This window comes from Agelaius phoeniceus, chromosome 1 (genome assembly GCF_051311805.1).
Source record: "Agelaius phoeniceus isolate bAgePho1 chromosome 1, bAgePho1.hap1, whole genome shotgun sequence".
NCBI lineage: Eukaryota > Metazoa > Chordata > Aves > Passeriformes > Icteridae > Agelaius > Agelaius phoeniceus.
The window spans coordinates 18,420,953-18,432,581 of record NC_135265.1 but is presented as its reverse complement, the minus strand read 5'-3'; the positions used below and the strand labels follow the sequence as shown (position 1 = coordinate 18,432,581).

At 43.7% G+C, this 11,629-nt stretch overlaps 1 protein-coding gene across 1 annotated transcript; it reads left to right on the top strand.

Moving 5' to 3' along the window:
• The first annotated feature begins 10 nt into the window (after positions 1-10).
• On the top strand, positions 11-9,989 carry MSRB2 (methionine sulfoxide reductase B2). Its single transcript, XM_054648955.2, has 5 exons — positions 11-149; positions 1,094-1,200; positions 2,172-2,248; positions 6,181-6,328; positions 8,940-9,989. Exons 1-5 carry the CDS (start codon positions 11-13, stop codon positions 9,045-9,047), a joined length of 579 nt encoding a protein of 192 aa, XP_054504930.2. The 3' UTR covers positions 9,048-9,989.
• Positions 9,990-11,629: the final 1,640 nt, after the last annotated feature.

Genomic DNA, 11,629 nt, shown 5'->3' with positions numbered 1-11,629 from the left:
CCCCGCCGCTATGGCGGCTCGTCCGCTCGGGGGGATGCTCGGAGGGATGCTCGGAGGGATGCTCGGGAGGATGCTCGGGAGGATGCTCGGGAGCGGCCGCCCGCTCCTCCCGCTGCCGAGCGCCGCCCGCGCTGCGCACAGAGACACAGGTACCGCATGGGGAGGGGGAAAGGAGCCCCTGCTCGCCGGCTTCTGGCCGCTTAAGGAGGGCTGCGTTAGCATGCTGTAGGTTTTTGTCTTGGACTGGCAGGCTAAGCTCTAGGTTTTTTGGTTAAACTATCATGTTCAAATTAATTTCCCCTGCCCCCAGTCTCACCCCTACCTTGCAGGCAAGCGTTCGCTCCTCAGGAGCTGATTGTTTATCAAGGATCCTGTGCTGATGGGAGACAGGCTGGGAGGCAGTTCCCCACCTCAAACTTTTTGTTTAGGAGAGTATTCAACTATTTTACTTCCTGTTTTTCAGCCAGTCTATTAATTCTTTGCCAATCCTGTACCACCACAAGCGTTCTTGGTGTGTACAGACTCACAGGACATGTTGCAGGAGGTTTGCACCATAATGGGCAACTTCTGCTCTGCTGTTGTGTGTCCCTCACTGAACTGTGGCCCCATTTCCCTTAGCTGTAGGTGTTGCTGCCTTGCAGTCCTTCTTTGCACCACTTTTCACTGGGGCCTGTGGGAGTTGCCAGTGTTCCACAGCCTACAGATGAACATTACTTCTGGTTTCTGAGGGTTTTCAAGAGGTTTTCCAAACCTTTTAGTGCTATCCAGGGATGAAGGAGGAGCACTGGCAGACCAGCTGCTATCCTGAGCCAGGGCAGAGGGCTGTGCTGGGAGGGTGGGTGGTACCTGGGGTTGGAGGTGCCCATTTCCTTTACAAACCTTCCCAAGTGGTTTGCTGGAGCTGCTCTCTGGATGCAGCACTCCAAATGGAAAGCAGATGCAAAGGCCTGCATGTGCCCCTGCTCATGCCCCTGAACTGCCCTCTGTGCTTTGTCTGTACCCACAGAAACTTTTGGAGAACTGAGATGATGATGGAAAGCATCAGTGGAATCTAAGCTATCTTACTAAATTATCTTTTTATATCTAATTGAAGACACAGACCCCCTCACTAAACAAGCTCAAGCAGCTGCTGCTACAGACTGGAAAAAGAAACTGACTCCGGAGCAATTCTATGTCACGCGAGAAAAAGGAACAGAACCGGTGAGCAGAAATGCTGATGCTGCCCAAGGGTGAGCATCTCCTCTGCCTGCTGGGCACAGAAAATCCTGCCCTGAGGAGCTCTCACCACTCCCTTTCTTCACAGGACTTCCCCTGCCTTCCTGTGGATGAAAGTTAGACTCAACATACGGAACAGGGTGGATTTTGTTCTGACCCAGACTGTTTTGCAGATGAAAAACATTCTGCATTCTTTTCATATTTTATTGGATTTTTTTTCTGGGATACTTTCCTGCCAGATTAACTGTTTGTGTGGTGGGAGTAGAGGCCCGTCCAGAGGACAGGGAGATCCTCAGATATTTTTATCCTGTAGCCTCCTTTTTATGGCCATATGTAGATTAGCCATGGAAATCTTAAACATAGTGCTCCCTTCAGGAGATGGGTTCTCCCTCAGGTGCCAGATCACCCACCCACATGTCCCCACATTTCCTCCTTCTGGGAAGGAAGCCATGTAGCATTGTGGGTGGAGTGCTGGCTGTCCCTAGCCCAGAGACAGGACTTCTGCACACATGGAGCACGTACCGTGTGATCTGTGCCCAAATCCATATCTGTAAAATAAGGATCCCAGTACCAGACCATGCAGGAAGGAGGAGAGCCTCTTTGTAAAGCCACTTTAAAGTTGTGGCAGTCCATAGCAGAGCCCTGGCCTTTGGGATCCTGCACATTTCACCAGTTTCTTGGAGGTCACGACTCCATCCTTGGTACCTGGATGATTTACGCATCTGACCGGTCTCAAAGTTTGTGGGGGTAGGGGGTAGTCTTCACTGCTAGCCCAAAGGCATCCTCCCCTTCATTTTTTCAGGCTGCTAATCTTTCTTCTTCAAAGCCCCCCTGCAAAGCCTTCTTTTTATGGTTTTTCTCCTGTTTTGAATCTGATTCCTACATGCTTCTTCCAGATGGTGAGCTTTTAAAGACCTACATTATTAACTTCTCTTTTTTCCTTCCTATTTGAAAAGCCATTCAGTGGGATCTACCTGAATAACACAGAATCAGGAATATACTGCTGTGTGTGCTGCAATGCCCCCCTCTTCAGGTAACATCCTCTGGATTTCCCAGCATCTTTAACATGTACTGATTGTGGCAGGAAGGGCAAAGTCTTTTCATGAATGGCATGGAAAGTGTTGGTCAGAAGAACAATCCCTTGGTGCCCAAGTGCTGTGTGTAAGTGTTCCAGGATGCCTGTGGTGACACAGATCCATGGTATGCCTTGTCCTTGAGCTGATGAGGATTGCCCATGGCCAGCACACAGCTTCAGGCTGTAGTCTGCATGTTTCTCATGACACACTTTCTAGTTGAGAATAATTCTCTGGTTAAGAGGTCCTTAAGACACAAGCTGCTGCAAAATCCATGTATTTATGCATAAGTGTCACTGTGTGTTTGCTCTGTTCTTGTGCTCCTCCATACTCATCTTCTGCCACTCATGCTGCTGGGCTGGAGAGACCTTGGTCTGCCTTTGTCCACTATTGTGATGTTCTCACTGCTGGGTCCCTCACACTGCAGCTGAGACCTTCTCTTCACCCCCACCCCCTCCTTGTTCCCTAAATTAAATCCCACTATTCTTGCCTTTTTGGTTACATCTACTTTTTAAAGCCTGGCTGCAAATGATTGCACAGTTAACCTCTGTGCTCTTTACAATACTATGTATTTTGCAACTTCATTAAAGTCTAAGTAAAAGGAAATAGAGTGCCTTGGAGTAGGATGTGCAGAGAGTGTTCTGCTCTCTGTTAATGAACCAGGAAAGACAGTTTCTCATATTTTTGGTCTAGAAAATAGCCCTTATTTATTCCCAACTGAGAATTGAATGAAACGTGGCTGATTTAAAGGATGAATCATAGATCAGAACTTCAAATGGGATGGTAAGGATCAAGAGATCTGGATAGTAAGAAATGAGGGGAAAATGTAATGGATGTATTGAAAATAAACCTAAACTAAGCAATTAAATGGTAATTGTGTATAATTAGTTTTCCTTTGGCCAAGTGCAGAAAACTATTGTTATGCAAACATGTATTTGCTTACATGTATAATTTTCCATAGAGGTTTGCTAATGAATACTTCTAAATAAATTGATTTCTGGTGTTAGCTCCATATTACAAAATATTCTGAAGAGAAATATAAAACCTAAAAACACCTCTGGAAAATTCAGATAAATTAGAGAAATTGTACTAAGCTGTGGAAGAGTTCCTTCCATTCCTTCAGGTTTTCCTTCAATTTTGGCCCCTTCTATATTAGACAATTGATATTGACAGGCCAACATGAAGAGAGACAAACACCGGGGGAAATTGCTTCTGTTGTTAAACTAGTAACAAAACAGCAATATAACCAAACAGCCAGGCTTGCCCTTTGCACTATCCAGCTCTCAGAGAATATAAGCACTTTTCTTTGCAGCACAAGATAATGCTAAGCCTCACAGACAAAAAAGGCCAAACTTTCAGGAAAAAAAAATCTTGTAGGAAAAAAGGAAACTATTAAATGTGAAAAATCACCTGAAAATATGTTTTCCATGGAGATGTTATGCTGTGGAGAACACAAGGAATGAGGGGGAGAAGTGGTATTGGATAAGAGATCAATTCATCATATTTATTTCCTAGTCCATTAAAAATATTCTTGTGAATTTTTGTTTTTTTCAAATGCGTTAGATCATTAGCTGCAGGTAAACATGAGGTATTTCTTCCTTTCTTTGAAACGTGTGTATACATTTAAATCATAATTTAGTACCTTCTGCTACCAAATATACATTTGAAAGAGTTGGAAATACATGGAACAAACCCCTAACCTTTATAGATAGCAAATTGTTGTGCTTTAATGAAAACTCAAACCTTCATCAAACCATAAACCTACAGCTGAGATTCATACAGCAAAAAGCACTTTTTAAAATTATCTGGATTCCATCCAGGATGACTGAAACAGGGATCAAAGTAAATGACATGTGCTGGAGGAATGGTGTGTCGAGGTCTAATCTAATGCATATGTTTAGGGAAAGTCCATTTATCCATAAATTAAGTGGTGAAATACTTCAAAGGACAAATATGATCTTGAACAGCAATATTTTTGGGTACTAAAATGTTTCTATTAGGGAATCTAAGTGACATTACTCTTAATAAAACCACACAGAGACCATTTCTGTTGAGAGCTAGTTTAACAGCTCAAAAGATTGTTCCTTTAGCAGTGGAAAACATCTACAATAAACTTAAGTATTGTGAGTGGCATGTAAGGGACAGAGTCACTCAGGGTCAGATGCAAAACCCACACAGTGTTAAAGACCTTCCTTGACTCTGTGGGTTTTCAAAGAGGATCATTGTATCTATCTGTGAATATACATAAGGATTCCTGCGTCAAAAAATAAAAGAGTTTTGATAAAAAGAAACAGAACAGATGTATGTCAGGGAAGCTCAGAAGTCATGTATGGATTTGTATCCCCCAGGCCATTCTTGGGGACTCTGTGCCTGGTAGGGACAGTGTTCATGTGGGTTTGTGGCAGGGAAAACAGGGAGCCTTCTTGAGCTGGAAAGAAACAGGCCTGGAGCCCTGAGGACCTTGATGTACAAACACAGAGTCTGCAAAGTGCATGAGCTTCAGAGCAGGCTGCTCCTCTGCTGTGCCCTATTTCCCTCCAGTTTTGTGGAGAGGAGGGGAAGGAGAACATTTCTCATGGCTGTGTGTTGATGTTAATGACCGAGCAACAGCCCACACAAAAAGTAGCCTCTGGTCATTCTGTGCTAGCAAATCCTCTTTTATTTCCACAGCTGCATTACTCAACGACAGCCCTGTACAGATTATTATAAAAATGCTGACTCATGCACTGCTCTTTGGGTTAGATTTTTAAAGCTTTTTGTCCCGTTTGTTTGCCTTATATTTCTAAAAGGCACTGCAATTAAGATTTTCAGATTTTTCTTTGCCGTGTGAACAACCCACCAAAATATACATGATGTATATGACATACTTTGTTTTGAATTCTGTGATAACTAACCTTTCAATCCCCTCGATCGGGCTGCTAGTGGTGCTGATGTCTCCATCCACCACTAGATGCCAGTAAGAGCATTGGGTTTGCAAAACTGGGAAAAAACCATGAGAAATCATGAGGAAATGGTTGTGGTGAGTCTCCAGACCTCTAATCGGAGAAGTATGTGAACCTATCTTAATTCCTTGTTCTAACTCACACTAGGTCCCTCTTTGATGAGAGAAGGTTCATATTGCTGTCAAAACTTGCACAATTTGAAACCAAAAGGATTATCTCATTTCTGTACCAAATCCCTAAAATGTCTTTTGATCACATTTGCCAACACACTCTGGGTTTTAATATGCAGCTAAACAGTGCTGGTCACCCTGGATGTTCACAGGGGCACCCACAAGCTGACAGTCTGTTGTACTGTTTCTTCTGGCTGCCTTTATCTCTTGGGAAAAGTAGATCTTTGTGCTGTGAGGATTTGTCATTGGTTGATGGATGGTTTGAGCAAGGCTCTGTTTGATTTTCCAAACCAGCTTGATGGCTGACTGCAAGACAAAGCCTCCATCATCATCAGGCACGAGCCTGGTCTGGTGGGCCAGCCCAGCCTTTGTCTGCTCTTCATTTCTTCTTGTGAACTCTCTTCTCTGAGATTGCTGGATTGAGCCAGGCTTCAAACTGCAGCTCTGTAGGTGAAATTCAGCTAAACACTATAGCATAATGTTAGTATTGCATAGTTGTCAGAGAAAAAAAAAAAAACCTTTTCTAAGCTTTATAAAATACCAACTTGACATTGAAATAGAAACAGTGAGACAAAATCTCCTGTTGTGAGCTGATTGAGAATTCCCTTTGGAAAAGAGTTACCAGCACAGTTCAATGCCAATAAAAAAACTTCTACTGGGCCAAATATTGATATTGGGACAACACAGGAATGAGAGAAGAAGCCAATGTTCTTAATAGAAGCAGACTCTTTTATAACATCTCTGTTAGTAACTAATGAGGAGATCTGGTTTCCACTACAGCTCAGAGAAGAAATACAATTCTGGGACTGGATGGCCATCTTTTTCTGAGGCTTATGGTACTTGTGGCAGAGATGAAAGTAACACCAATATTGTGAGACGACCAGACAACTCACTGGGGTCAAGAAGAACTGAAGTTGTCTGCAAACAGGTTTGTTTATTTTGGAGATGACACACAAAGACACAAAACTTAGCAGATAAGTTTTCTTTGTACCCATGACTGAATCTACCTAAATACAAGAGTGATAATTACAGTATCACTGGAGCCATTCTTTCCAAGTCTGAGCTGAAGAAAAGTATGTGTCTGGGGAAAGCAATTGTGTATGTATAGCCAAAGGCTGGAGCTCACAGAGAAAATGTACTGAAGGTGTGCTGCAAGGTGTGACAAGAGATGGTAGAAGATCTGAGATAGGGTCCATGCATTTGGCCCATCACAGGGACAGTTCTTCCTCATTCAGCCTTTTATTTTACTTGCTGTAGATGTTCTTAAAATATTCAGAGATTGAGACCAGGCCTTGAAGCCATTTGCAGCCATTACTGTTTGCCCTGCAGGATGGTAGCTGTGCTCTGCATCTCCACAGCTATTTTCTGTGGATTCTCTTGTTTCACAGAAACTACCCTTCTATTTTTTCTAGCTATTTTGACTCCCTCAGTCATTTTCCCTCCTCTCAGTCATCTCTTTTCTAGACTAGAAATTTCCAGTTCCTTCAGCTGTTCCTTTTTATGCAGTGCTTTTTAGTGTGCTCACCATTCTGTTGCTCTGTTCTGCATCCTTCCCAATTGAGCCTTTTCCTTCTTGTAGTAGAGTGCAAGGTTGGACACAGCACTGCAGCTGGGCCCAGCCTGCAGCAGGGGTTAGAGGCTGTTCAGGTGTGCTAGAAATGGTGTTCCTGTCCTTACACCTTTACCTTTCCACAGACCATATAACACAGACACTTATTTATTTTGGAACCTGCTGTAATACCCAGGTTCTTTTTCTAAGCAACAGCCACCTTTAACAATTTCTTCCCAACCCTGAATCTATTTTTTACTTCGGTTAAAGTATAAAAGTATGCAATTTTAGTATGTATATATATATATATATATATATATATATATATATATATATATATATATTTATTTATATATATATATATATATATATAAAAGTATGAATTTAATAACTTGCATCTTGGATTTGGGTTTTTTTATGTTGCTGTGAGTCTGTTTTTGTAAACTGTTAAGATGGTTAATGCTGTCCTTCCATGTGCTTGCAGCAGGCTTAGGTACATCTGCAAATATAACAAGAATTTGCTGCAGCCCTTTATCTTGGAAGTGTTCACATTTACAGCCATATGCAGCAAGCACCTTCAAGAACCCCAGCTGAAGACATTCCAAGTTAATAATGTCACTGATAGCTATACTGTGTCTAATATTTTCATGTCAGTAATTTGAGAGGGGAATCCTCAGGTGATCTATGAGAATGACCTACAGTGACTTATTAACTTGAAATTCTCATGACATATTGAGATTATTAGATCCTCTCATTTATTTCCTATACTTTTTGGCAATACCATTTGAATTTCTCTTCTGGGATCTGCTTGTTTGGGGCAGATGCTTGCCCACTGACAAGATGTGATTCCTTGTCACTCCTCAGGACTCTCCCACTCACACAACTCAGCAGTGATTTAATCATGGAAGTTTCTTAATTCAGGATAGCACAGTAATAACAACGTTGGTCCATAATTCCAATGATAATAAATGCAATGACAATGGTTTCTGGTCACCAGTGGTGCTGCCCAGGGCTCAGTGCTGGCACAGCTCTGTTCAATGTCTTTATCAATGACCCACATGAGGGGATCCAGGGCACCCTCAGGCAGCCTGCAGACACAGCGAGCTGGGTGGCAGTGTTGAGCTGCTGGAGGGCAGGAAGGCTCTGCAGGGGCATCTGCACAGGCTGCACTGATGGGGAGAGCCCAGAGCTCTGAGGTCCAACAAGGCCGAGTGCCTGGGCCTGCTCCTGCCCTTGCTCACAACAACCCCTGCAGCTACAGCCTGGGGCAGAGTGGCTGCAAAGATGCCTGGAGGGAAAGGTGCTGGGGGTGCTGCTCAACAGCAGCTGAACATGAGCCACAGAGAGCCCAGGTGGCCAAGAGGCCAATGGCATCCTGGCCTGGCTCAGCAATGGAGTGGCAGCAGGGCCAGGGCAGAGATCATCCATCCCCTGTACTTGGCACTGGTGAGGCCACACCTTGAGTTCTGTGTCCAGCTTTGGGTCCCTCAGTTCAGGAAGGGCATTGAGGTGCTGGGGAGAGGCCAGGGAAGGGCAATGGAGCTGGGGAAGGGTCTGGAGCACAAGTCTGATGAGGAGAAGCTGAGGGAGCTGGGGATGCTTAGCTGGAGAAAAGGAGGCTCGGGGGGATCTCGTCACTCTCTACAACTGCCTGGAAGGAGGGTGCAGCCAGGTGAGGGTTGGGCTCTTCTCCCAGGCAGGGGAGACAAGACAAGAGGACATGGCCTCAGGCTGTACCAGGGAGCTTCAGGCTGGACATCAGTGGGAATTTCTTTGTGAAAAGTGTTGTTAAGCATTGGAGTGGACTGCTGAGGGAGGTGCTGGAGTCACCATGGCTGGAGGTGTTAGAGAAATCACTGGACGTGGTAATTAGTGCCATGGTGGTGATCAGTCAAAGATGGGCTCTGTGAATGAGAGGTCTTTCCCAGCCCAAATGAATCTGTCATTTTGCAGTAAGACAATAATAAAATGGTAATAATTTCTGTTGCAGTGTGACGCCCATCTAGGCCATGTGTTTGATGATGGACCCACACCTTCTGGGCAGAGGTTCTGTATCAACAGCATTTCATTGAACTTTAAACCAGGCTCTGGTCAGTGACAAGTGGCTCTCTCTGGCTTCCAGAACATTCTTTCTCTGCTCCTACAGCATGCTTGTGGAAAACTCTAGTGCTTTTGATATATAACTCAAATTTTAGTATTTATGCTTTGTTTTCCAGCTGTTATCATTGTTGATAAAATACATATTTTTGTTTTAACTCTCTGGCAGTCTGTCTTTTCATGGTTAGCGTGGTGTGTTGATCTGCTTATTGTATTTTTTAATTAAAAAAAAAAACTATGCAATAGTTCACATTTGCAGCTATCATCATTATTTGTATTGAGGCTGTGAAATGAGGTGCTCTCCTGAACCTGACTGCCTATTCTGAGCAGTAGTTGAGGCACTCAGGAACACAGATGGACATGGCTGATCACGGTAATCTTACACTTCTATAAAATCATCATATCCTTCTAATGGAAGCAAAAATAACATTAATCTTCAAATAAGGTCTGAGGGGGTTTTTTTCCCCTGATGTGAGAGACCCTTAGCTGAGCCAAGTGACGTTTCAGGGAACCCATAAAAGCAAAGTCCTGAAGGAGGACCTAATTAAAACTATTTCAGGCAATGGAACCAGTGGAGAAATGAAGTCTTTCTTCTTTTATATCAATTATTTTGATTCTGTATCCAATAGCAGAGTTGAAAGAGGGTTTGCTCCAGAAAATTCTCTTACAGCAATTAGATGATAATAATGTAATGATATGTGTAATATTTGCAGACTTCTATTATCACTTATGTATTTCAGAATCCAAAAATAAAAATCGATATGGAATTTACTGCATTTGGGGGAAATAAATCAGCATTAAAAAAACAGGCTTGGTAAAGTGTTGCTTTTGATGCCTTGTCTGTTCTTCCTTGTACAAGTTTGTAAATATTTCTGCATTTGCCCAAGCATTGTCATTACGGTTTGCCCTAAAAGCAAAATAAATCCTATGTCTGTTAAACTGAGCTTTCCTTCCTTCAGAATTTTTTCCAGGGAAAATAATCTCTGACTCAGAACATCAGCTTCACTAAACTGGCTGGGTTTAAATGCTTCCCTGCTGAGAGTTACTAGGCAACATCTCATTTGGCTTTACCTATAACAGCCTGTTTCCACTCTCCCCACTTTGGTTGCCTCAGTGATAAAAAGGGTGTGTTCATTTACTAGTGTAGTCTTAAAGCTGTTTAATGTCTTCAGAAAATGGACCTCTACTGCACTGAATTTATTTCTGCTCCTTCCATCTTGAAGCTCTGTGGTTTTTCATTCTCCTCTGCTTTCTACAGGGGAGCTCTACAATTCCAAAAACTCTACAAATAACATCATAACTCTACAAATCCAAAAACATCATAGAAGCAATGATCACTACAGCCAACCTAAACCAGAATGGCACAAAGCCCACCAGAGGGGTGAGGCAGCCTGAGTGAAGCCAACACCTGGTGCTACTGATTTTATGTAGTGTCTGGGCTGGTGCCAGTCCCACTGCCATCAGAGGTGTCTATTAACAGCACTAGCACCCTGCCTGCTGTGCCTGTGCTGCATCATGCTCTGCCTCTCAGGGTTGCCCTTGCATCACCCACTGTATTTTCTGTCTGCTCTGGCCAGGCTGTGCATGCCCAGCTTGCCTAGGTCTCTGCTCTCAAGGGTCTCCACAGGTTGTACAGAAATCACAGACTTTGCACTATCTGAATTCACATGCCCCCTTACCCTGATATACTTTCATCCACTCTTTATATGTTTCTTTGTCTTAAAATCTATTGCACAGCAACTGAAAAGGTTATTTGACCATTAAAGGCATTCTTTAGTCAGGCAGCCTTCTCTCCTCTCCTTGTGTTTCCTAGCAGGAGAGGGTTCTCTCAGAAAGGGGGAAGGCTTTCCCACGAGGTCTCCTCTGTTCAGCCAAGTGCTGGTGGAAGAAGCCAGCACCTGCCTTAGAGGAGTGACATTTGGCTGGGATACCAATGGAAATGCTCCTCACTTCTGCAAGTGGCCTAAAGTAGAACAGAACTGGCAAAATACCTGTTTTTTTCCTGTCCCTAGAGATTCCAGGTTTTATAAATGAAAGTGCCATACAAACAGAGCAGACCACGAAGCTGACAAAACAAGCATGCCACACAGACCTACATGAAAACCACACTCAGTTTAGTACCTTGGATGGGTGGACATGGTTGGTGGAGATCAGCTCTTGGTAAACTGGCAAGTTTGTGCCTACTACTCACAGAGGGAGCTTGCCAGAGCAGAGAGGACATCTATTTCACACCTACCAAGATTATTGTATGCAACTGCACGTTTGGGGTTAGCAGCATGGAGCAGGATGACCTGAGGAAAGAGTCCTGGAAGGCCTCAGTTCCACTTGTGCAGCGTTTCTGATACATAATCACATGAGCAGATCCACAGCTCCAAGAGCAGCACCTGACTGCCCCACACTGGTATGTCACCAAGCAAACACAGCGAGGCCCCCACTGAGGGGGCAGTCAGAGATGAGCAGCCTTGTTCTGCTTCATGTGAAACAGGGGAAAAGGGGGAATTTGAGCACGTGTGTAAAATCAGAGCAGTGGTACATGGCCTTCCAGTAAGATGTAAACTGCTGGGCACTTGGGATCTCTGACCA

Excerpts from the sequence above, each read along its gene's own strand:
- MSRB2 (XM_054648955.2), top strand. The coding sequence starts at position 11 with ATGGCGGCTCGTCCGCTCGGGGGGATGCTCGGAGGGATGCTCGGAGGG. Across the intron at positions 150-1,093 it reads CGCTGCGCACAGAGACACAG|ACACAGACCCCCTCACTAAA; the intron begins GTACCGCATGGG and ends ATCTAATTGAAG. Across the intron at positions 1,201-2,171 it reads GAGAAAAAGGAACAGAACCG|CCATTCAGTGGGATCTACCT; the intron begins GTGAGCAGAAAT and ends CTATTTGAAAAG.